The 27,402-nt window shown below is 38.3% G+C and overlaps 1 protein-coding gene across 1 annotated transcript in view; it reads left to right on the top strand.

Annotated features, from left to right (window-relative positions):
- OSBPL6 (oxysterol binding protein like 6) overlaps positions 1 to 27,402 on the top strand; it is a 75,702-nt gene that overhangs the window by 5,120 nt on the left and 43,180 nt on the right. Inside the window, exon 2 of the mRNA XM_050900044.1 lies at positions 17,408 to 17,645. Coding sequence (XP_050756001.1) covers positions 17,544 to 17,645 — 102 coding nt within the window. The 5' untranslated portion in view covers positions 17,408 to 17,543. The remainder of the gene's footprint in view (positions 1 to 17,407; positions 17,646 to 27,402) is intronic.

The raw sequence follows: 27,402 nt of genomic DNA, 5'->3' as shown, positions 1-27,402 counted from the left end.
GGCAACAGATTTAGGCCTGCACTGTAGTTTAGTTACTCTTGGTCAATCTTGTGTTACCTCACATGCATGAAAGATTACATTTTCTGAGTTAGTAAAAAACTATGTAGTTCACTGGTATATTGTGTGGCTTTTTAGACCTCCCCATGCACGTAATATAACATCAACTGTCTTCTAAAACAGGAAACACAGAAGAAGAGGTTAAACAGTCACAGCTTTCTGTTATTTCATTGATGTTCACAAGCATCAGAGGGCAAGATACTATTTTAGATGACATGAGATTTTCGGTTATTTGAGTTCAGACAGAACTCAAATCTAAATTCATCCTTAATTGATGTTACTTTTAACTGAATGTATTGGAGAAAGAAATCTTACATTTCCTTTATGCATTAAGCAAGGTCACTATTCACGAAAAGCCATCACTTGGTCTTGTGACTGATGATTCATCCTGTCCAGCCAACCAGCGTGGAAATGGTCAAGACTGCAGAAGAGCCCTCTTTCAGCTGTATTTCTTAACTTCATCAGTTTTCTGCACTAGAGTAGCAATTCTATCGACCACTAGATTTTGCATCTGTCTTTTACTATGCGCCGTCACTGTAGCTGAGTCACACCCTTTGGCCAGCGCAGGCCAGATGCTGGATTTGCCTTTTGGCCGTTCTTTTCAGTTGCAGTGTTTGCTATTTGCTTTGATGTTTAATGCATATCAGACAGCAAAATGCTTGAGTGTTGCTTTCACAATTGAACCTCACATTTGGCTGCTCATATTTGGTTAGCAGCTGACCAACTCAGGGCACTTGTGCTTGCTCAGGAAAAGAAGGAAACAATTTTTTTCCCCTATAATATCTGTTCGCTTTCTCTCTCATCTTACCTTAAAATAAACCTCAATTTTTCACCTTCCAAGTTCTGTGATGTGTGTCAAGGCTTGCTGCAGATTTTGTATTTAGTCTACCTCACTGTTACTCTGAGAAGCTCTCCAAAAGGCACCTGTCTAATGATGTCTACTTCAACAAATGTAAAATGTGAAACTGTGGCATTCACAGATAGAAGAGCAATGTATCATTTTATGTTACCTATTTTAAAAAAGTTTTAAATTCACCTTAAATAATCAGAGGGATTTTAAAACTGTTTTTTTCTTCTTATCAATGTAGTTAGAATGAAAAATATGTAAGTACCTTGTAAATATAGCAAGATCTGGAAATTTCAAAAAAATAAATTAAAATGAAGAAATTTGATTTCCTGTATAATCGATCAAGATTTTGAAACGATAATATTTCCTTAAAAAAAAGAAAGGATTTTATTTCTTTTATTAGGTTAATAGACTGCTAAATCAAAGTTTCAAAAACTTGGAACTGAATATGAGATACTGTATTTATGTGGTGTTTTTAATTAAGAATGTGTACTAAATTTTGATAAATATACCAGGTTCCTCATATGTGTTGATAACATTAGGTAATAGTTATTTGCTGACAACATTAACAAATTAGGTGCAACCCTAAAACATGATTTAATTTGTCAAAAACTGAATTTGTTTCTTACTAGTGAATCTGAAGTATTATTCTGGGTCTCTTTAAAGTCGTATTGAAATTAGGCAGTTTGGAATTTTCTCTTGAGATCAGTGTGGGAATTTTGCATTTGAGCACAAAAGAAAATGTATTAGTTCCTAGTAAATATTCTGCTAAAGCACAATGACAAACAGTGTTGTGCATAATTGGCAGCCACTTGCCATTTAGAGCTTGAATGGAACTGTTATTTCAGATCATTAATGAGGACTTTGTGAGAATTGATTGCAACTTGCAAACTCTGCATCTGCTGTGACTGACTTGACTCCATGCTAAAATTAAACTCGTTCTTAAAATGCTTTTGAGAAGTACAGCTGAAAAACACTGTGTAAGTGCTGATGTTGTTGCTGCATAACGTTAAGCCCCTCATTACAAATTCTTTTGCAAAGAAAATTACAAATAGTTTGTGGTAAAATGATAGTGTACCACAGGTTTAGTAGTGTTGAAATAAGATGTCTTTTGCTTATTGTTATGCCATTCGATTTTTGTTCAGATCAAGCTGAAGAAAAACTTTCTCATATCTCAGCCCTAGAGAGAGAAAGGCCTGTGTATTGTAAAGTGGCAGGGCGCAGATGTTTGGGCCTTTTAATTCTAATTGTAGGTTCTCTTAGTTTGTTTATTTTTTTCTTATAACTGGAATTGGCAGCCGTGGCCTCTCCCATGAAAAGCAGCTTTTTGCAAATACAGAATATGTGTTAAATTGTTTCTAAATAATACGTTGCTGTGAGCTGACCTTCTGGGTTGTGCTGTGTAACAAAGAAGTGGGGCATGTATAGAGCTTGGGTTAGAAAAGGAAAGATGAGTTCAAAGGATCATGATTGTGTGCAATTTGTGAGAGGAGCATGAACAAAGAAAGAGGAAAAGGGACCTGGTACAGTCATGAAATATAAAGGAGTAACTGGGTCTGTAGGGAGGTAGTGTGTACGTCGTGGTCGCAGGATGAGTGAGAGGAAGAATGAAAAATACCAGAGTGGGGGCAGAGAGGTTGAGATTTGACAGGGATGGGTCTGCAGAACACAGAGTAATTGTGGGAATCTGGGGTGATGCAAGATCATGAACAGTGGGGAAAAATCAATTTGTAGTAAAAAATTAAGATGTTAGTAATACATAGTGGCATGTTAGGGATTTGTGTTTCTGCTGCTCTGTTATCCCTACAAGTTTTCTGTGCTGGTTATCACAGGTTATTCACGTAGCACTTGGGGGATGGAGATGTTATTAAGCATCAAATAGCTCACAAGCACCTAGCAAGGTTGATGGGTGTGAATGTTGATCGCTAGCACAGAATAGCCCTCCTCTCTGGCCTGTGTAAAATTAACCCATTTTTCAGTTGATTGACTGAGCTCGATACACCCTATTTCTGGATTGCATAGCTCCATCTGAGTCTCTCAGTCTTCTTCTTCACTGCTGTTGTACACATTGTGGTTTACTGTGTGTCAAGTAGAGGAAAACTAATTTCACGTCTTGCAAGTGGTGCTAATGCAGCAGGCCATGCAATAATGATCATCACTCATTGAAGTGTTAAAAGGCAAGTTGTTTTTAAAGAGAGACCAAACAGGATTGTCAGCTGGGCATTACTAACCTTGGTGCTTTCTGTAAGACACCAAAAGGTACTAAATGTAAGTGTCCTGTCCCTAATTATGGGGAAGTGTAAGTAGAATTTCTGTATATTATGTTCAAAGAGAATAGCAATGTTTGAAGTTGGGAGGGAAGGGTGGTTGTTTCCCAGCACACAAAGAAATAGTGGAGAGTACAGCTTGCCAGCTGGCGTGTTTACTGTATTGCTAAGTTATGGATATACAAACGTTAATTGTGACCAAAGACTTTTGTACTTTTTTTGCATGTTCTTATAGTTTGATCCTTCCCTCATCCCTCAGACTTTTTGTTATAATTTGGGAAGCCTACACAGCCTCACAAGGATCATATCTTTGGGAACCAGTGCCCTGCATAGCTTACACCAGTTTTGCATAAATCTGATGGAAGAGTGTAGTGTGGGTTGTTATGAGTATATAAGTGATTGGCTATTGTGAAATTCATCTGTGATTAGAATAATTGCTCAACCATACCTCTAACCAGTATACCGTTGAAGCACATCATGTCTGCTGCTGTGTGCAATGTGATTAAGCAGCATGCTGAAGTCTAGAATTGTATAAACAAGTGCATTGCTGTGGGAACTAGGGAAGTTACCTCACCATTGCGCTCAAGCAACCTTTCAGCCCTCCTCTTCATTAACTAAATACAGACCTTTCTGCGCATCGGACTATGTTTGTCAATTCTTTAATTATGCCAATTCTTCTCTAAACTTTATCAAACTTATTAAAAACCTTTAAGAAAGCTGTGAAAACTGACATTAGATGCCTAAAGTCTTGTATCAATGCTAAATACAGTGTATTTGTGCACTAGCAAATTTTGCATTTGAAGAGAGGTCTTCCATGTAGTAGGCAAAGGTTTAACAAGGGCCCTTGGCTAAGGTTTGAGGTCAGATGTATTTAAAGGAAAAATAGCATGCACATTCTTCATAATGCAGGGAAATTAATTTTTGCAAGAACTTATTAGGATTTGTGGTTTCTTCACACCACTGGACGCTTTTGCATTGATGTTGGGTGATTTGCTAAATTATATGGTTTATTTCAAACAGGAACTAAGCTGGAAAATTCCCTTGGTCCTTTTTATGTTAGATGATCACAGTAGTCTCTTCTGGTTTTATAATCTGTTCATGTATAAAAATCAATACATATTAGGAGTAGTTTTCTGTCTGTAATATGTTTTGGAAATGAATGACTGATGAGGAACATATAGCTTTTCAATGATGAGAATATTCTAGGACTACTCAGATATTTTTTCTGTGCAAGGTGCCTGAGGGCATTTCTGTTCTCATATTAGATCATGCTTTGTGCATAGGCGGAGGCAATTTGCTGTAGTGCAATTTCAGCTAAAATTATTAGTAGTGTTGGAAGTAGAGAGTTCCTTCTATGGCAAATGAATGTTACTTTTGAGTGTTTTTACACTGTGTTTTTTGTCAGTGCAGCTGAATGTTGATTTGTTAGTATTTCAAAAGTAGGAAGAACTAAGCATATCTAGCTATTGATGTGTGCAGGACTTAGTGTTTAGTGTGATGACAGGAAATAGTTTGTATTTCACTTATGGAAGAGACTCAAGAGATAACCAGCTATGCATTAAGAGAAAAGGGATTTTTTTTGTTTGTGGGTTTTTTTTGTCACTGATTTGCTCTGTCAGGAAACTACTTTTGAGCAACTTGCCCATTCTTGTGCTCAATTTGATTCCAGTCAACGTATCTTAGACTTTGCAGGAACTTCAAAAGCGATTATTCCATCTCATGGTCTTTTCAGCCATGCCTGTGATTCCTAATGTTCTTGTAAAGTGCTTGAGACATTTTTGGTACTTCCTTGACATGAACAATAATCATCTATTTTTCTTTTCTATCTTTCTAATGAAACCATCACTTAGTGAGGTGCAAAGAAATTCAGGTAGTAATGAGATAAAAAAATGACTTTATGATGTGCTCCTGCTCTTCCATGGAAACTTATGTTTTAAACATATGTGTCAGTAAGACAGATTTCTTTAAAGCAGTAAGAAAAACAAATATTAGCAGTGATCAGAACATGTATTTCTCTAGACTTGAAGAACATTTAACATTGTTCCATACAAAAGATCAGGCTTAATAAATGCCCAGTGACAAATGAGGATAAAATTGGAGAACCTCAAGTGGAGAGATTAATTGGGTGCACCAGAGATCAGGATTAAGAAAAAAAGAATTTTATTCCTTTTAGTTTATCCCTCTCTTTCTGGGTTGATTTGGTTTTTTTGTTGGTTGGTTGGTTGGTTTCAATTATGGGAAGGGAGAGGGAGAGGCTGTATTATGATCTAGCCTGAACTCTTACCATGGAATAGGCCATTAGACTGCCCTGAATGAATTCCTGCTTCCAAATCAGCAGTGATGGCTGTGCTTTGGAATATATATTAAAAAAAAAAAAAAAAAAAAAAAAATTAAAAATTCCAGTCTTAATCTGAAAATGTCTACTCATACCCCTACAAACAGCCATTGTAATCCTGAGTGTATTTTTTCAGTGTTTAATTATCTTCACCATTATAAATCTGTGCTTTATTTCTAACCTGCGTATATTTATCTCTTCTTTTTGTCCCATTAGATTTTGTTATACCTTTGAGAAGAATTCTGATAATAAATTCCTTCCCCCCATGTAGTGAGCTATAGATTGTCATCCAGTGACCCTTCAATCTTCTCTCTGACAAACTAAATAGATTGACCTCTATAAATCTTTTATTAGTAGTGATGTTTTTCAATCTTGTCGTCATGCTCATGGTTCTCTCTTAAACTCATTTGTGAATGTCTTTGAAATGTTGGCAGCAGAACTGGACACAGTGATTTAGTAGCAGTCTCGGAGGTAATACAGCCTCCCTATTCCTTTTCGGTGTTTCCCAGATTATATATAAGCCATTAACTATATTATCCTGTGCAGCTGTGATCCACCATGGCACTTACTGTTTGTCAAGCTAATTGCTTCCAAGAATAAAATTGCATCCTACTTTTTGTTCCTGGATGTGACCTTCCATTTAGCACCCCAAAAAATAGATTTGGTGGAAGCTCTGACTAATCTGCCAGTTTTGTGTCTCCCCTTGCCGTTCTCTGTGACCTGAGCAAACTCCATCAACTGCAGTCTTGTATTTGCTCCCATAAATATCTTGCGTTTATATTGAGACAGCACTGATTGATTTTTTTTTTTTTTTTTTTTGTGCCATCCTCCCTACAAGCATTTGATGATAATGCTGTTCAAACTTCAAGATCAATAAAAGAGGTAGTTCTTAATTTGCTCTGAATCAAAATTTTACTTGGAAGGTTTGAAACATATAGCAAAAATGTGGTAGTGGAAATAAAACCTGCAGAGAAACAAGAGACGGGTTAATAAAAGAAGGGCAGTAAAATGCAGCCAGACATGAATTTCAAGGGCCACAAGCACCTTTTAGGCTCATGAGCTCTGGAGGATCAGTACCATTTTTCTGAAAACATTTTGTATCCCTTTTAAAAGGGAAATTAGGTTCTTTGCTTTAGATCACAGTCTAGTTGAGACTCTAATTAAAAAGCAATTTAAGAGTCTTTAGGCTTCTAATCTACTTTTCCTTTGTCCAAGTTGCCCAGTGGTAAAGAAAAAATTCATTACTAAAATAAGGAAAAAAGAAGTTGTTTCTTTTTTTTAAAAGAGCTTGTTGAAAATTGTGAGGGTTTTTCCCATGAAAAAAATCAGGATACATGAAACTTTCTTTATTCTTTAAAGCATTTCCTGAGTTTGATTAAAATTTTCAATCTCTTTATGGCTTTTTTTCAAGAATTGAAAAATGTGATTCTTTGAAAAAATTTTGATGGAAACAAAAATCCCCCAGCAATGTTTTCAGTTTAAAAAAGGGGTGGAGGGATGGAATAGTATGAGTTGGGTTTTTTTTTTGTTTGTTTGTTTTTTAAAAAAGGTGTCCTAGACTTATGTTAGTCTAGAAAGGATGATAATATCCAGCAGTTACTTTTTCCTGTTTAATGTTTAACTGGTATATATTGCATATTTGTGTTCATGTATTTGTAAATATGTATACATGCTTAACCCTCTGCTCACAGCAGTCTGTTACAAATGCATACAACACAGGTCGATATGCTGCCTCTGTAGTATGCAAAAAATTTCCATGCCATGGAAATCAATAGTATTCTATTATTGTGATAGCCTGAGGAACACAGAACAAAAAAGACATCCTAACGAAAATCCTAGGGTCACTTCAGCTATTGAGGCAATCCTCAGAGACTGCAAATGAGTTGAGGGCTTATTTTGAAATTATGATCTAAACTGGAGGTTTGGACATACTGGAACTCCACTAATTACCATGTATGCTTCGGGGCTTCTGGAAGGGCAGAAAACTCTGCTTAATCGTGTAGGCAAGCAGAAAATAGAAAAGGCAGATGATGTACTGACCTCTTCTTGTCTGAATCTGATTATCTGTTTTTTGACCTCATCCATCTATTTGATGAAGCCTGTCGTAATTGTGTATTTTACAGAGACATATGCCCATGCAAATAATTTTTTTTAATATTATTTTTACTTCTTGTATTACTGAGACATACTTGGACTAGCCACTCAGGAAAAAAAAAAGATACCTCAGCGTGAAAGAAATCATACCAGGTGTAAAGTGTTGAGGGGCACTATGTTCTGTTGAGGATGACATGAAAAGAGTGTCTCAGTGATGTTTGCGGATACTGCAGTCTCCTGTGGAATATGCTGTTTAAGATGTAGAGACTATGTACAGAAGTAGACCTTCTTAAAAGCAAAACCCCCACAAGATTCTGTCCCGCCCCCCTCCTCCTCCCCCCCAAAAAACCCAACCCACCCAACAAACAGAAACCACCCCTTAACCCAACCACCAAAGCAAAGCCTAAGGACTTTGAAAACCACTGCATTTAATAAACTTAGTCACTATTTTGGGAAACATCACGTTAAATGATTTTAATTTCTTTGATAATTCTTCCAACAAATGCTTGTCATGGGAGGTTGTCAAATGTAGAGCTGTAAACATGACATCTATGAAATATGGTTTTTTTTTTTTCCATTACTTTTGCTGCGTTATTGACTATCAGTCAAGGAGAAGTGGTAGACTAATTAATAGTGATATAGGTTTAGACTTTGCTTTTATTGACACAAACATTGTGTCTTAGCCAATTAATTATCTAATCTTGAAGGAGTTTACAGGAAATTGCATGAGTAAAATGGGTAAGTACTGCTTTTGTCTATCATCATATGAAATAAGACATAAAATAGCAAGTTTTTTTTATCAATTGAGTTTAGTGGTTGCATTGCTACAATATACATCTAGTTATATATTTAGCTAAATTAGCAAACAAAGTAATCAATGAGGTGAAGGAGATGAGTGCTCACACCTAACCATGCAGTAAGCCTTGTAAGTGAACACGAGATCTCAGAGTTTTGCTGAAGCCCAGCAGTGGAGTGGCTGTAGGAGGGAGGCTGACCGCGTGCCCCAATCACTCCGCAGCGGAGAGGCTGCTGGTTGACACCGTGATCTCAGGCAGGTCATCATCACTGCTGCACTTGGTCAGTGTAATTTGCAATTTCCATGATCATAGAATCATTTAGGTTGGAAAAGACCTTTAAGATCATTGAGTCCAACCGTAAACCTAACGCTGCCAAGTCCACCACTAAACCATGCTCCTAAGTGCCACATCTACGTGTCTTTTAAATACCTCCAGTGATGGTGACTCAACCACTTCCCTGGGCAGCCTGTTCCAATGCTTGACAACCCTTTTCATGAAGAAATTTTTCCTAATATCCAATCTAAACCTCCCCTGGTGCAACTTGAGGCCGTTTGCTCTCATCCTATCACTTGTTACTTGGGAGAAGAGACTGACACCCACCTCGCTACAACCTCCTTTCAGGTAGTTGTAGAGAGCGATAAGGTCTCCCCTGAGCCTCCTTTTCTTCAGACTAAACAACCCCAGTTCTCTCAGTCGCTCCTCATAAGACTTGTGCTCTAGGCCCTTCACCAGCTTCGTTGCTCTTCTTTGAACACGCTCCAGCACCTCAATGCCTTTCTTGTAGTGAGGGGCCCAAAACTGAACACAGTATTCGAGGTGCGGCCTCACCAGTGCTGAGTACAGGGTGACGATCACTTCCCTAGTCCTGCTGGCCACACTATTTCTGATACAAGCAAGGATGCTATTGGCCTTCTTGGCCACCTGGGCACACTGCTGGTGCATATTCAGCTGGCTGTCGACCAACACCCCCAGGTCCTTTTCTCCCAGGCAGCTTTCCAGCCACTCTTCCCCAAGCCTGTAGTGTTGCATGGGACTAACGGTCTTTAGACAAGATCTTAAAGGTCTTTTCCAACCTAAATGATTCTATGATCATGAAAATTGCAAATTGCGCCGACCAAGTGCAGCAGTTTGGTCTGTATCAGAGCTCCTCTCCAGGGGTAATGCTGGACTTGACTCATTTCCTACCTACAGCCAGGTTCTAGATCCTCCTGAATATGGGATAAAGAGTGATTTATGGCAGTATTTAGGCACTGAATGTATTGCTGTATATAGTATCAGATTGAGAATTTGTATATGCCAATGTTGTTATGAATGCCTGCAATTAGACATGTACATTTGTTATCCAAACCTTGAATATGCAACTTTTAAAATACTTGAAAGGAGCAATGGTAACAGAGTCATATGAATTCTAATATCTTCTACCTTAAAAACCATTTAGTGCTAGTAAGATTTCCCAGTTTTCCTGTAGCACCTCATTTATTCCTATTCTTAAATATTGGAACTGAAAATCATCAGTGGTCCCCTTAGGTCAACAGTGTTGTTTTGGTATTTATTTAGGATTTAAAATTCACTGGTCAGAGGTCTAGGACATGTGATTTCTGATTACTACTCTAAATATTAGCCTTGAAAGTTATTAGTGGAGCAATTGTGCTATTAAAACTGTGCTAGAAAAATGTGGCAAATTGATTTTCCTGATGGGAATTACTGATTTTGAATTAAAAGAGAAAAGGTTGCTCAATTTTTTTCCCTATTGTCAACATGCCAAACGTAATCAATAATTTTCCTGAATCTGGTGTTGGCCCTTTATTATTTCTGACAGGACCTGCAAATAAAACAAATCTTAAAATGAATTGATTAAAGTGTTTTCTTAAAAAGTTGATGTTTTGCTAAAATGATGTGGCTGATTCTCAAATAGTGGCTGTAAAGAGATTGGTTCACTCATTTATTTAAAAAAAAAAAAAAAAAGACACACACCACCCCCCCCCAAATAAGAAAAATTGCTTATTTCCCATAAGTGGTCTATTAAATCACCACAGCGTTGCTACTGCACTGAGATGTTTTATTTCCATTATATTCTTGTGTTTGCAAAATTCGTGTACTGTAACAAAAGTGTGGTTATGATTTTTTTGCATGGAAGGTCAGCAGTAAAGGGAGGAACAAGCAGTTACATATTCCTCATAATGTGAGAACAAAGGTTGGCCTCCACTGAGTGCTTGAATATCGAATGACCATGTTATACAGCCGCAGAGCACCACAGAAAACCTATCCCTCCCAAATGAAAAACAGCCCCATATTGATAGATCAGTGTGAAGGTGCTTTGCTTGAAATAATGCCAGTGACAGTTGCATATTTTTGGTTCATTTATGTCTAGAGACTCAGTTCTGCACCCTAAAGTGTCTTCTCAAATTACTCCAATACTGCACAAGATATTAAACAGTCTATAAAGCATTGTGGGCATTCCTGCAGAAGAGACCCAATCAGAGCGAGAAACAACATAACATTTATCACCGAAGTCTGTTATTTGAATCCAGGCTTCATTTGGAGTTACCCATTGAGAACTTCCATTTATCTGTTATATGACAGGCAGGTTTATTTATAACTCTGGGTTTACACAAGTCATGTGTTTGTACGTTTTCGTCACTTCTACTAGTAGCTTTTTCACAAACCACACTGCAGTTGGTGCAGTTGCCCAGGCTTGGCGGAACATTTTCAGATTTTGGGAGAGGACAGAGATTCCCTAACCAGTGTCAATGGACTTGCCATACCATGGTGGCTTGTAAAGCAAGATAGCTGCAATATCCATACCTCTGGTATTGCTAATATTAATTTCTACAGGCTGCTACTCTCCTCTGTGTCACCCATTTATTTTGTGCAGTTTATACAGCTTGTGTTTCGCAAGTCTTTGCCCAGTTTGCTCCCTGGTGTATTGTCTCATTTCATTCCTCGTGTATGTATCTCACTCGGGCCTTTTAAACCTACTAACTTCCCCCCCCCCCCGCCCATAAAAATAGCCTTTCTCCATTCCATTCCTCCCCCTCCTTTTTTTTTTTTTAATTTTTTATTTTTAATTTTAGCCAGTAACATAAAAATACTCAATTTTAAAATGAAAGTTCAAATAATGACAATCTGTGCAACTCCAGATACAGTGTAGTTTGTTCAGTGAAGAAAATGAAGAGTAATAAATTTTTATATGGAGAGTCAGTGTTTTCTTCAGTACTTTTATACTACTCAATAGTCCAGTCTACAGAATTCCCAGAAATACTTTTAAGAGATGTTGAATCAAACATATTATTGTAACCTGGGATAGAAGGTGACGAGAAATTAGTAAGTAGCTCTCGGTGCTTCCTTGTCTTTCAAACTATTTAGTGTAACATTGATATAAAAAATAATCATGCTACATCTTGGTACTGGATTGGTCATTTATTTTGATGCATCTGAAGTAATTTTGTTTCAGATGATAGAAGGCAGGACTTTGGGTTAACATAATATCTCTAGTGTAAAAAACAGTGGTTTCTGATATGAAAAATAAAGCATGTAATTTTCCTTTATTTATTTATTTATTTAGAAAGAGACCGAAAGAGACGGTAACCCTTTGTGGATGGAAAGTAAATGAGAACGACTTTGTTTTTAAGACCTATTTAATACTTGATTTAAGACACCAGGGGAAAAAAACCCAAAACACAACACTAATGAACTGAGAATAAATGAGGAAAAAATAATTGTGTAGTAAAATATGTTCAAATCTGAGACTGAAGTAGAGAAAGAATGGGGAATGGGGAATCTCTAGTTTTCCACTTTTTTTTTTTTTTTTTAATTTGGTTTTTTTCCTTCCAGGCTTGGACAAGCTGTAACAATTGAGATGAAGCACAAAAACATCATTGGGAAAACCCCACATTGAATTCAAAGGCCGGCTTAAAAAATAAACGTAGTAGGGGTTAACTGCAAGAATGTGGTGGAATAGTTCTCATTTATAAAAGAAGTATTCAATACCAGATACTTAAGAAAGAATAACAATTTCTTAACTACTCAGTAAAGAATCTTTAGTATATTTCTTAAATAATTTCTTATTGTTGTTTCTGTACAGTAATTTTGTATTCCTTTATAAATAGGATTAGATATAGATGTTTTGCCTCATCTGGAGGATGTTACAATCATGGCATATGGTATTTTTCCTTATGCATCGGAGTTAAGGCCTCGCTGCATGTTCTGCTTAGAAGACTCACTCTCTCCTTGAGTTTAGGCAGAGCATTTTACCTTTCTATATACATCACCTTACATAAACAATAAGTAAATAACTTAGAAGAGAATGTACTGAAGAACCAGTAAATAATTTTTATGATTACTAAATTACAAATGACGTTTTAAATCCAAAATAGTTGAGGTGCCAATGAAAAAAGTTGAAGACAAAACTCCCAGCTGGGCGACTGATACTTGTGATGACCGAAATCTCTCTGCAGTGTCTGCTTTTCATGTTCCAGGAAGTCTGTCTCTTCTTGTACACTGGAAGCAATGAATGTATTTCCTGCCTTGGGAGCTCGTGGCAAAGCAGCTTTCAGGCAAGCCAGTGCACAGTCATGTTTGATGGGCTGAATCAACTTACGGTCCTAAACTGACAGGTGGTTTTGAGCAGTTCATGAGGGATTTAGTTGGTGTGGTGCAAAATGCAGCCTACAAGTCAATGATATTTGGATAAGCATCAATTAATAACCAATGGCCAATACTCTTACCCTTGTTTATGCCAGATAATGCCATTCTTTTTGAGTTGTCTGACTGAAATAAATGAAAATAATTTCAGGTTGAAGACATATTTCCTGTGAAGTAAAGGGATGATAAAATTGGCCTTGTACAATGAGTCAGATGTTTTGATCTTTGTCAGAAAACAGTATCAGAACAAATGCACAATTACTAGGGGGACACCCCCCACCCACCCAAAACCCAGCATCATGGTTTTTGAATGTGTTTTTAGATTTTCTATTATTTTCTAGAAATCTTCTACCATGGTATACGGCTTGCTTCTGTTCCTGCTGAAGTCAATAGCAAAATTGCCAGTGACTGATGGAAAAAGCCCGTGAAAAATGTCTCAAAAGCATTGGTTTCATTTTGGTAAATTGAATTTGTTGGCCAAAAGATTAGATTTATAATTGTTTGCTTCAATCGTAGTTACAGAGAGACTGGTGTCTCTTTACATCAGTTTCACTGAATTTATTCCTTCTAACATGCTCTAAAAAAGATGTATTACCCAAATTTTAAGTCAAAATTGGAAGATAAGCTCTTAGCAATATAAAGAAACAGAATCCAAATTCAATGTGCAAGAACAATAACAAAAAGCTCAGTGCTAGCTCTTGCTAATTTGTATTGTTTTTTGTCGTGCTTACAGTGCTTGTTTTCTCAAATATCCCACTTGCCTTTTTTTGACTTTTAACCCTGAACTGTTTCTTTATCAGAAATTTCTATGTACAAGTAATAGCAATTTTGTATTGAAGTTATTGTTGCTGTTAAATAGGGCAAGAAGAAATGTTTGCTTCTTGTAGTGTGAAGGGGGCTGGTTTAGTTTTACGTATCTTTTTTGGGAGACTGCTATCAATAAATCAGTGTGGTTTGAGCAAGTTGTTGGTTAGGTTCAGCTCTTAATGCTTGGGGAACGCCGCAGAGTGACTGTGGTGTAAGGCACTATTTTATTTTTTTTTAAATACCTTTCAAAAGAAAAAGCCCATACTTTACAGAATCTCAAACCTGGCACTATTTACAGAACTGTTTTTCTTATGTACCACTTGCTAGCATTGTGTTTGCTTCTTACAACAGCACCTACGCTTCTCGAGAGCCTTAAAAACACACTTGAAGTGCCAGATCACTGTCCTCCTGTGCCAATACTAAATATAAATTTTTCCACATGAGTCAACTGAGTGAAGATCAGATGTTTTAAAAAGGGTTTGATTTTCATTTGCCCAAAGGCTGCTCTGCTAAAAATTTTTCAGTGACCTCATAGCTGAAAGTGACTGAAAATTTGTCCTTTTAGCTATTAAATAACTCAACCGTTCTGCACAGCTTTGTGAACTAGGATTATAATTTTTGTGTTCTAATTTTTGTAATTTGATTTTTGATTTATATGAAAATTGCATAGACCTTGAGATATCACTGTCGGTACACCTCTTTGGCTAAAGTTTGCCTGATGCATTTGTAGGATATGAAAATGCTGTTAAACTAGATCAGCAGTCCCTTGTGTGCTAGGACAGAAGGAAAAGCCTCTCTTTGGGTGCAACTTGCATTATGTTTTCTCTCTGAAGTTCTGAAACAAATGTGCTGTGCAGCTTGTTTCTTTCTTCCTGCAACCTCTGTCTTGTTGTAGCTGGCTCTAGCAGCTACAGCACAACCCATCTTCTTAGGCTTCTTCTAGCAGGAACTTGTCATCGTGAAAAGAATAGAGAATTTGCCAAGATGTTCAGGCTATGTGGGCAGCTTTTGCTGGTGGAGCAGCCATGTCCTCCCAGTCATGCCACTGGGATGCTATGTGGGCTCTGTGGATATTATGTGGGATCTGTAATTCTATGGGAGACTCCTTGGTGGAGATGGAAGCTCATCCGTAAGATGTAGATGAGATTTGTACTTGCAAAAGTGCTGATAACTAATAAGGTGAAGTCATTCCACTTTCCATAGTACAGCAAGCAGAAAAGGTATCTGTCACTTATGAGTCATCACAGATCTCAGCTCCAGCAGAAGGATGTTTGTTAGCGTGCAGTATTTGGAAGCTAGTGGCCGCAAGGCACAATGTAATTAATTATTTCACTGCCTCTGTGTGAGTATGTCGGTTCAGAATGATATTCTTGCATCGATATCTGTTGTGATTGAAGAAGCTAGAGCTCTGTCTTCCATATGTCATAATTTCTTGAGCCTGCAATCATGTCTGAGTGTTAGTTAATGTATTTTTGTCCAGATCTCTTTTAACATGTTGCAGGACAGCACCTTTCTCCACACCCATCTAAAGCTAGCTGTGCTGTGCTGACCCTTGGTGTGCTGTCATCACAGTGTATGTGGAAGGGCACTATTTCAAAATTAGAGTGAGGGCCGTGGAGAAGATAGATGCTAGCTTCAAGCAGACGACATCATTCAGAGAACGATTTTATCCAAGGTTAATGGAAGATCAGACACAGTATCTATCAGCTGAAGCGAGATCAAAGTAATCTGTTAAACATTGAGAACTGTAACTCTGTTCCTGAACTGTCATGATGTACTGGTGATGTAGTTGCAATGTTTTGATAGTGTTTGACAGGTAGTGTTTGACTATTTATTGACACAAATATCCTCTGTGCTGTTCTAAGTATCTATTTTTCTGTTCTTGGATGGAAATTAAAGGTTTGGGTAGAAAGAAGTAAGTGAGAGAAAGTATCTAATACTCGCAAAGAGGTAATACACATAGTAGTGGCTGAGTAAACAGTAAAGAGAATGGCCCCTGTAGCTGTGGTGGGTTAGCCCTGGCTAGCAGCCAAACGCCCACCCAGCCACTCACTCCCCCCTGCCTCAGTGGCATGGGGGTAGAAAATGGGATGAGAAAGCTCGTGGGTCGAGATAAAGACAGGGAGACTGCTTATCAATTACTGTTGTGGGCAAAACTCAGCTTAGGGAAAATTAATTTATTGACACTTAAAATAGATTTGGGTAGTGAGAAATGAAAGACACTAAAGCAGCACCTTTCCTCCCATTTTTCCCAGGTTCAACTTCACTCCTTCATTCCTGACACCTCTAGTCTCCCCCTGCCCCGAGTGGTGCGGGGGGTGGGATGGTGTTTGTGGTCAGTACCTAGCAGTTTTTCCTTGCCACTCCTGCCTACTCACACTTTTTCCCCTGCTCTGACGTGGGTTCCCCACGGACTGCAGTCTTTCAGGGAGAAATCTGCTCAGCGTGGGTGCTCCACAGGCCATAGTTCCTTCAAGACTCTCCATGTCCTCCATGGGCTGCAGGGGAGTCTCTGCTCTGGCGCCTGGGGCACCTTCCCTCCCCCCCGTTCTCTGACCCTGGTTTTCACAGGGTTGTTTGTCACTTGTTTTGTTCCTCCTCCTCTGCTTTTACTGTGTTTTCTGCCCTTTCTTAAATATCTTTTTGCTGACAGGCTTAGCTATGCTCTGTAGTGGGGCTGTTGCAGAGCTGGCTGGAACCGGCTGTGTCCAGCTTGGGGCAGCCCCAGCCTTTCCTCACAGAGACCACCCCTGCAGCCCTGCGCTGCCATACCTGGGCACTGCACCCAACATGGCAGCCCAGAGTATCTGAGTTAGGCCCTGGGTAGCTCCTGCCTTCATCAATACATATTTTTTTTGTACCTGGGATTCAACAAATATACTGAATTTTTTTGTCCAGATGAAAAGATTAATACCCCCTGCCCACAGTCTTGTGGCTGAAAGCATTTTCTGGTCAAAACATTTTGTATTATCTTTCAGTTGTCTTTGAGAGCAAGACGTGAGCGTGTGGTGAGCTCTGCACCATCTGAAAGGTGCTGATTCGTGAAACTGGGTTGTCCACCCCTTCAGTGAGGCCACTATTTTTGAAAGAGGGACCTGCTTTTAAAAACCAACTTGCAGAGTCCTTAATCTAATTTTTAAGAAGTACTGATTATAAAGGGCTGTTCAGTGTATTTGTGTTGTACAGGAAGTCCTAAGGAGTTACTTGATAATGTAACTGTAATTACTTGCATATAATATTATGCAAGATGGGATAATGACCCCTTGTCGAGGATTTGTAACCTTTACCTGAGAATTGCTGTAAATTCCTTAAGCCTTAAACCCTATTTCAGGAACCCCCTTAAACCGTAGGGGTTCCTGAAATAATGTAATACCACTTTCATCTTCTGTGAGAATGCAGAACAATGTATTTGTGTTTGTACTGGGTAGCTATTGGGAAGTAAAAAACTGGGAGATCTGTTGGATTAAATAGTGACTGTCAACAGATTTCTTTGCTGCAGAGCTACTTTGGAGCGAGGGTGCATTCATTCACTCTTTCTCTCACATTTTTCTTTATTAAGGTTCAGTTCAGCTGAGATTGAATTCCTCTTTGGCTGTCCATAAACTGTGAAACAGAAGGATGCAGAAGACTATCCCTTGCCTTTTTGTACATGAGTGATAAGAGCACAAGATCATTACTACAAGTTTGCTGCAAAGATGAGTTCAGAGGAGAAAAGTATATCTCCAGCTCACAAAACGTCCACTCCATCACATAGAAGTGCCTCCTCTTCATCATCGTCTCAGAGGGACAGGAGGCAGGTAAGGAAAAGATCTAGATGTTTGTAACATTTGGTGAAATGATTCATTTATTCCTGGGGTGTGGCCGTTAGTTCTTGTTAGCTCTAAATTCACTTGCTTATAGCACTGGATAATATCACTATAGCCAAGAACTGTTGATTTTTTTTAATTTTTTTTTTTCCACTTTCTAAAGTGGTTTGAAAAAGATTCAGAAGCAACATGGGCACTATGTGTAGCGCTGGAGCGGGAAGGATATAATCACGTGGACAAGTAGGAAACATGCTCTGAAGTCTCTTGGGAAGTGGTTTCTTTGGCAGCATGAACCTGCAGTTGCTTCAAATTTTTTTGTGTCCTCTGTGAATATCTCTTTTTGTCAATCTAACTAGAGGGATGTATTATCTTTTTACAAGGTCATATTTGAATTCAATTTAAATATCATATTGTTCATCCTTTATGAAAGCACCTAACATTTTAAATATTACTTGGTTTACTACAAATTTACACTGATTGTCCCATGTCATATAGTACTAGTCCAGTTATGTTAGTCTTCCATTTTCAAGAGATGTCTGGGTGGATGTAATATGTCTTTTCTGCAGGATCCCTTTGAGATGAGGGCTGTATTATTTCCCCTCAAAACAACTTAGGCATTCCTGTGGTTTTTTGCGGGCTGGGTGTACAGTCTGGCCCCAGCGTCAGTGGGAGCACTTCACAAAGTATCAGAGCTACCCGCTAGATTTCAGATAGGTTGTTACACGTATATTTGCAAATGCAAAGGTTGATACTGAAAATTTTATTAAAACAGAAACATACTTTAAAACTTTGATCCATGGAAACCTTGAACACTAAATCAGCTTCTGAGTTAGTTTAACATCATCATATTTAAAAAAAGAAATGTACAAAATGTAAGAATATGACAACTTTATAATTTAAAATATTGTGAAAATATTTTCATTCATGCAATACTGGCTTCTTTTCAGCTTGACAAGGAAAAGAGGCAGGAAAAGAACTTAAATAATGGTTTGCTGTGGTGTGCATTTACTTGAATGTCTGTAGCTTAAGAACGTTTTCCCAGCTGCCGGTGTGCCAGCTGTGGCACTATTTTCTCAGCTGCTGCTGAAGTAGGTTTTTTCACTTACCTGACTTATAAAAATTTTGAAAACTGAGAATTTTGATGAAAACTGTAACATTTACAGCTTTGAATGTAAATAGTCTTACCATAATGTATGTTTAAAATGTTAAACCAGGTGAAGAATTCTGATGTGTGTTCGATAACAGGCAGGAAATGTGTCTGGAATTTTTTTAATCATTTCCATTGTTTTTCAGTGAAGCCAAAAATGATGTTCTCACAGGTGATAAATATTTTCCCTTCCATGCTGTACAGGATTTGGGATAGCTGTACTCAGTTAAGTCCTGGTTAGCATATGATCTCCTCTTAATTTTTCATTAGTTTCATGTGGAGCAAGAATTTTGACGTCTTTTGTTTAAAGCATCGGTATATTTTATCTCCTGCATTTAAACCCAAAGAAGGTGAATGCAAGACTTGTAGGAGCTGCTGAGCTCAGCTAAGAGCATATCCTCTGAGTTCTCTTTGTAATTAAGTAGTTTGGTACAATCATGCAAGTGAGAATGAAAAAAAATTACCTTTTGGGAATACATTTTACCATAAATCTCATGGCTACCATATCAGTTACCATAGCAACAGGGTAGAGCAAGGTATACCTGTCATCATAATGAAATGGATGCTTAACTTTAAGTCCATATTTGGTCACTGAAACGTGCAGCATGATTTTAAAATAATGCTGAAGGGGTCGATGGTGTGATGCATCCAGAGCTCTCTTGGATCCAATAATGTCTGATGATGCTTCACAAGTATATTTAGGCATGTAAATGTGGACTGGAAAGGCTACTGCTAGGCATTCATTTTTTTGCCTTAGTGCTTTCAGTGTTAAAGGCAGAGAAATATCCAGGAGAATGAATGGATGAGCAATTTCTTCTGCAGTGAAACTGAGCTACGGCGTGCAACACAGCATGAGGTGCAATGGTACTATATCCAGGGAAATAAACATACGAATGTTTCCTTTGTGCATGTAGACACAGTAAATCAACCAGCTTCATCATACCGTCTACTATAACAATTGTATTTTTAATTTCTTTCCTTGCTTGTGGCATTATTTGTATATGTTTTGGTTTTCATAGGCTTTCCCCCAAATGCAATGATAGCTAGAGGGTAGGGGATTTTGGTTCAGGGGCTGTTGCGTTTTACTTTAAAAAGGCTTGAAAATTCTGTCTTGCTGCCTCCTTGGACTTTTCATAGCATCTAGAAGAAAAGCACCCTTCCTGAAGGGATAATATGTATGGATATGGAAAGTGATGTGACTGGATGAAGTGTCAATGTAGCTTTCATTGTCATATGTGAGGATAACACTTGATATTTCTAGATGGTTAATGACTGAAATCTTCTCATCATATAATTCTTGTCAAAGTCATACCAGCAATTATGGAACAGTTTCCCAATAAATTGTGGCGCAGGAGGCTGAATGAGTGTGAACATGACTATGATAAATCATTTCAGGGAGAGTGGAGAATGTCGTGCTGTATATAATGCTGGCATTTTAATGTAGCTTTCTTATTTGTGCAATATACATCACCTAAGAGAATTAGCAGTCAGCAAAAGCTTTGACATTGCCAATTTGCAGGCTCCATGGCTAAGTAATTGATAAATGAACAGACTACTGAAGCCAGCAGTAACCAAAAAACTGGGTTCAGATTTTCATTGTTGTAGGAACTTTAGCGTCATTCATTTTTGTCAAAATCATGGTTAATTTGGACTATTAGATAGAAGAAGGCTCAGGACCAACCTGTTTTTTTTTAACCCCTGAGCTGAGCAGGGTGGCAGGGCAGTTCTGGTGTCCTTGATAAGGAATACTTTAGAATGGAGCAGCAGCAGTTTTTCCTACTGTGGTGCTGTTGCAAAGCATAGAACCCCTGTCGTTTCCAGGGGTTGTCAGAGGATCTCCCTAAGAAAACTAAGAGTCCCCATACAAAGGTGAGCATAAAAACTGCAATTCTGACAGCCTTTTTTGTGGGCCATACTGGAAAGGGAGTTTCATGTTTTTCATCCCTCGTGAAACTCTGAAAAGGCTAGTCATCTTCTGTTGCACAACAAAAAGGAGGAAAACTAACACTGTTTTTAGAAAATACAGCAGAATATGATAAAATCATATGTTGTGTATTCAGTTTGATGGGTGTAAGTTCTTTATAAATATTCCATATTTTATTTATTGACTACGTATGCAAGTCATATGGCAGACTGTAATACGTTATATATTCTCTGCAATGCATGGGTAGTAATACTGTGCTGAGAAGGCAGAAAGTAGTAAATACATTATAGGGTTAACAACGTGCAGTTTGGTAAATTGGGGCCTGACCCCAGGCTATTAAACAGAGGGAGTGACACAGAAGGAGAGTAATAATAATGAAACTGTGAACAAAGGAGAGATTTTGACTTTTCTGACCACCATCTAAAGGGTAGCTAATACATGATGTGAAGTGGATTTAGCAATGTCTGCTATTTTAAATGCAAGGATTTCTCTTCTAATGTCTCAATTTTCTTTTGGTCTTTTAGGGGGGAGGGATGATCAGCTGTTATCTCTTTCCCTCTCTGTTTCTCTTTGTCAGATTGCTGTTTCAACAAATCCTTGGTTCTTTTCCCACACAGCAAACACAAAAGGAGAAAAGCTTTTAGTCCTATTGCATTTAGTCTTGTGTGGTCACTTTTCTACTAGGAGAGCTTTCATATTTCAAATGACTATTGTCTTTCAGCCATATGTAAAGAGTGAAAGATAGGGGCTTTGAAGGAAAAAGTAAAAAGATTTTCCAGAGCAGCAATTGTTTGCTTTTCAGATTTTAATGTGTTGGGTTTTTTTCTTTCTCTAAGAGCAATATTGACTAATAGGAGAAGGGGTGTACTCAAGGGATGCAGAAAGGGCTGAGTTTGGGCTGAAGATGTTTACCTGGCCTTGAAATTTTGGAGCAGAGCACGATTCCAAAGTCAAGGCTCTGGTCTTACCTAGAGGTCTGTGCTGGAAAATGCCTAGTTAGCTTTTTATAATCACTATATTTTAATTGTCAAAGTCGTCTCCTGAAAGCAGTATTTCCTAAGGCGGGTATCACCATTTTGTAGATATAAAGGCTTTAATGATGATGGAAGGATCGAGTCATTTGTCTGCAGCAACCTTAACCAAACCTTAGTTTATAGAGTAACTGGAAGACTATAAAAAAAGTTATTGCAGTAGGTGAATCTGGGGGTGAAATGTATGGCACCTGAAAAAAAGGACTAATAATCATTATTTGGATATAGAGATGCAGCAGAAATCTAGGCCTCACAGTGCTATGCACTGTATTAAGCACGTAATAAAAGGCAGTTGCTAGCATAAAGTGCTGATTAGATCAGACAGACATAGACTGGGAACAGAAAAAGAGGTGACTTGTCCGTTGTCTCTTTCATCAACTAATGATAAAGCATAATGAGAAGAGATGTGCATAGTAGGAAAGTATCATGGGGTCTATGTCAATTACAGTGTTTCATGCTCTCAGCTAACAATAAGAAGAATAAAAGTAGAATTATGTGAAGGCAAGTCTCTTGGCTAAGAAAACTGCCATCAAGGTTTTCTCAGGAGATAATGAGCTGCAAATTTTTCATAGATGTACTGCAGGGACCATCAGGTTCTGTGAAGCTGAGTTCATGTGGGCAATCTGCATGCCACAGCAAGTGTGTGGTGCAGGAGAGAGAAGTAAGAAGTGCCAGGAGTGGAGTGCTCAGCTGTGCAGTGTAGAAAGCAAAAGGTACTTGATTTAGAGAGTGAGACTCTTGGTCAGGAAATGAAGAGGTGAAAGAAATGAGTAGGGGAGAGAGAACTGGGTGGGCCAAATGCTTTGTGAGGTTGTAGGACATGAAACTAAGAAGAAAGGACTGGTTTGTAGGGAGAACAACTGGCTGGAAAAGTAAGGGCAAAGTAGAGAGAAGGAAAGCAAGGGGAGAGGTGGGTTTTTTGTGATCAGGAGTATCTGGGAGAGCTGGTTGATGTGTAGAAGGGAAAAAAAAAGTCGCAAACAATCTTTCATTCTAACTGCTTGATGTTTAAGAAGCTCTTTTTGTGTGGTTATTCTAAGCAATAGCAGATTCAGTTTTTATATGTCCCACAGAAAAAGCGCTATAGTATTCCAGACTGAAGCTACTTAATGCAAAATGCTGGGGCTTAAAATGAGAGACCTGCTGTTGCTATTGCTTTGGCTCCTGTTGCTGCTACACCTTTCCTGGCAGCTCAACAGGAAGTAGCAGAGCAGTGGCAATGGGAAGGGTCATGGCAGGAGCAGCTGTGGTGGCAGCAGCTATGGGATTTCAGCCACTAGTGCTTTTCCCTTGGTAGGCTAGGTTGGTAGGGTAAGGTCCATCATATACACAGATCCATCTTGCCTGTTGGAAATTAAAGTCCTTCAGAAGTGTGTCTCTCTTTTCATTGTCCTATTTCATTTAGCATTTTTGGTGCTTTTTCTGGGAGACTGAGAACAGATGTGTGAGAGTTTGTGAAGGGATAGGAGGGAGGGTTCATGCTCATGTAGTTTAATTTTTTGATTTTAATATATTGAGATACCTCAAACCCAACTTTCTCTTTGTTTATGACCAGTTACGATCAGTGACACAGTATCAAGGACACTTTTGTGGCTTCATTATAGATTTCTGCCTTATAAACGATGACAATATCATTGATTGGCATTTTCACCATGCCTGCCTATGTGTCCAGTGTGCCTTAGACAGTGTAGTTCATACAAGATTGCAATATAATATAACGTAATACATTCCATGTGGAAGAGAAGTCTGAGGACATTTATATCCTGTCTTTATTCTTAAATTGAGTAGCAACCTACATGCTCGCTCACTGCTGACAGCCTGATGTGACATCTGGGAAAAAGTTCTTGGTGGTTACCTGTAAATTTCACTTGTTTCTGTCTCTCTGTGACTTTAAAAGAAAGGAAGGCAAGGATGGACGGTTGTCTAGTAGTTAAGGTACAGACCTGAGAACAGGGAGCCTTATTCCTAGCTTTGCTCTGTAGCAAAGCATAGACTTGAGCATTTTTACTATTCAGTAGTTTGTGAGAATTATTTCAATAATAATTATTAATCTCTTTGAGAGTTTCAAACTGAAGATGCTACTAAATGCCAAGTACTGTTATTACAATGATGTAATTCTCTTTTGCTCTCTTTCCTAATTAACTCTCTTCACATAATACAGTTGAAGCAGCATTAGAACAGGAGGTGTTAAATAAGTACTTTAAAGACAACAACTCACCGGGGCAAGCAACTGTTCTGAGGGAGCCAAAGAATGAAGTGGCAAAATTGTTAATAAAAACATGCAATTATTCTTTAAATTGGTTAGCTCCTGCTACTGTACAAGATTTTTTTTTATAATTCTGTGACTTTAATAGAGTCTGAAAATGTTCCTTAGGTTCAGGAAGTAGTGGGTCTTACTTCAGTATCTGAAAAAATGTCTGAGTGAATGAATAGAGTAACTTATGAAGCTGTAGGACACCCATGTGAATGTCACATTAAGTTCAGTGCCATAGCACTTGTCTTAAATGAAATCATAAATCTCAGGCCTGTTAGATTCCTTTTTCATCACTCAAGTGGATAACAGTGAACTACTTGATGAGTGAACATCTACATGTGGCACAATCAGACCTTCAGAAGAAGGTAAGGACTTTCAGAGCAAAGCTCTCTGGACTATGGATTTGTCCAGGGACAGGGTAGGAACCCGTGTAAGTAAGACTCAGAAGGAACTGGTGCAGATTGACCCCAGAGGTGAGGCAGGCTCCCCCTGAGCACCGATGCCGATAGGTGCTTTGAAAGTATGAGGCGTTCCTGCTCCAGCACTGGGAATCCTTGGGGGTAGGACTGCTGGCAAACATTGGCAGCAACACATGCCCAGGAGCCTAGTTCAGGCTGGATGCATCAGGCTAGCTGTCTATATGTTGTGACGCCAGCCTGCAGGCACGCAGCAGATGTCCCTCATCTTGTGCCTGTATTTCTGCCTAGAATTTACATGATAGATACATGGCAACCAGAAGAAGTATGTCTGTGTGCATGTGCACTGGATGGGCCCTCTCCAATCAATAGATATTTGGATCATGAGTGCCCCTGCCCTTGGTAATATCTATAGTGGTTTCGAGACAAGATCTCCCAGAGTACAATCCTGGAGATTAATAGAGGGAGATGCTGCCTCTTTCTAAAAAAGACTTGGCCTTAAAGCTGTTGAAGAAATAAAATGGGCTGGAGCAGTCAAGGAAAGACAGATAGGCTGGTCTATAAGGCAAGCCAGCACAACGTCTGAAAGACCTGTGAGGAAAAAAAAAAGGCTGTGCAGGAGACTTGATTCGATTCTTGACAGTGATAGTGTGCATGCCAAGCTGTCCCACGGGGCCGTGTGTACACGTTCTCTGAGCTTCATAAACATTGCTATCTGAGTTATGTTACCTCTAGGAGTGCTTTACAGACTGCATGGAGAATGGTGAAGTGCAGATATGTGCTATGAAGAAAGATTTCTTTTTTTAAACTCTGTCAGTTTGATTAGAAATGGTGTATGTAGCTATCTTCTGTTACAACACCCAGGAAATTGCTCACATAAAAGCTTAATTACCCACGTAAATTATGACAAATAATTTAAAGTGGTGTTTTCAGAACATGGTCACTCTTGCCTTCCTCCTGTCTCATTTTTTTCCCCTCTACCATGCATGTACGTTCATACCTACATGAGCATGTCTCACTTTCCTTGAGAATATAAACTAAGAGGTCGGCTTGTATGTTTTAAAAAAATGAATATTCATACAGTTCAAGTGTCCTCAAACATTGATTGATATTATCATAATATGCACTCATTTTCTAACTGCAACTCGATCCAAAATGGGCTGTCTGGGATCAGTAAGGAATGTGTGTGTACACATGCACACATGAATTCAGAGGGAAGAAGTGCAAAACTTCTGAAGTGCCATTTAGGATTTCTTGGAAACAAATGAGGGAGGAAGAAAAAGCATGATTTTCTTTTAATTTCCTCAGTGGAGAGAAAAGACACAAAAGTGAAAAGAAGAGGGAGGGTGATGGCAGGTATGATGTGAAGGCTTCTGTTTTCAAGACACTCACGCATGATTGGGATTATCCACATTCAAGACATACAAATGTATTAGGCAGAATAAATATGTGCCTTAGTAAAGCTATTTGCTGTTCTGACATCTCTCTTTTTCTGTTTTTATTAAATACTTTATCCTGGAATTGAAAATGAAGCTGTTACGTCCAAACTTTTTTTTCCCAGTAGAATAAGAGTTCATATATTAAAAAAAAAATCGATTAAAAATTTTTCAAAACCCCTTTTTTCCTAGCTCCTATATTTTTGTTCTGCATATATTAAAGTTTAAAGGATATTTAGAAAGTCTAAGTGGGTAGATTACACAAGGATGTGAAAGAGAGCCCCAGGAAGAAAGGGCTTTCTTTTTTTGAACCTACGCACTTTTTTAAGTGAGTGTCCAACCTTTTGGCCTATGATTTGTGTTAACTTAGATTCCCTTGCAACCATTTATTAAAGTGAAAACTGCATATATTTTCTGAAGAAGGCCATTCAACATGTTGAGAATGCTTTCATTAGTTAACAAATTAACATATCAAGGAATGGTTTTCTTTTGTGTATGTAATTTTATTTTCCCTCCTTTTTTTTTTAAACTACATCAGCACCCATAAAATGAATTGCTAGCCTGAGACTATTCAGCAAAATATCAATCCTTTTAATTGTGATTGTTCAATAGTCATAAAAAAGCTTTGTATCATCAGCAAACATTTGAATTCTCTCTGTCAGATATTGTCAATTTATCTGTTTGCTCTGTTTTGAGATAAGCGTGTCAAAATCTAAAGTGTCAAAAGAGATTGTCATTAAAGATTCAGACTGTGACTTGGTAGTCATTCCAAACTGTCACTCTGGCAAAGAGGATTGCTGTCACAATGATAGCTCTTTTCTGCTCTATCCAGTTGTGCTAATACTTCCCTCCAAGAAGCTCTTCACAGGAGCAAGAGCTTATTTCTTTTCAGCGTTTGTCAAAAAGTACCTTGAAAAGCAAAAGCTTCTTTGCTTCCAGAGCCTGAAAGCATTGACGTGAACTGCTACGTACAATACAAAGCTGGAGTTCCAGAAAGGGCTGACAGAGAGCTAACTCCTGAGCTAACAAATCCTTGACATTTCTGTAACAAAAGAAGTATTTATTTTGCATATCCCGGGAAAGAAGTAGAGACATACATACCTGTATGTTATTAATATGCTACAGAACTGCTGCTTAGATATACTTGTCTTTCAGTAAAAAGGTTACAAAGAGAAAATGTTGCTCTTAAGCACATTTCTGTACAAGATAAGCATGTGCTACAAGACGAAAAAAAAGATTAACTACATGTGCTATTCATAAAGTATTGTTAAGTTCCTTTGTCTGTTGGTTGATAGCCCAGGTGTTGTTCAAAACAGCTATGAAGCAGTGTCATTAGGAGAGACTGAGGATGAGAATAGGACCATGGTTGCTTTATACAAAGAAAAAAAAAAATGTGCTAGAAGAAAGAAAGGAGAAATACACTGATGGAGACATGGTTGTTTTGCTTTGTACTCACCCTTCTCTCACAGTGATATTCAAGACTCTGTCTTTATTCCAGCATCAACAGAAGGAAAGCCAGAGCTGACTGAGAAGCAGCGTA

This window comes from Gymnogyps californianus, chromosome 7, assembly GCF_018139145.2.
Source record: "Gymnogyps californianus isolate 813 chromosome 7, ASM1813914v2, whole genome shotgun sequence".
NCBI lineage: Eukaryota > Metazoa > Chordata > Aves > Accipitriformes > Cathartidae > Gymnogyps > Gymnogyps californianus.
This window is presented reverse-complemented; position numbering and strand designations above follow the sequence as displayed.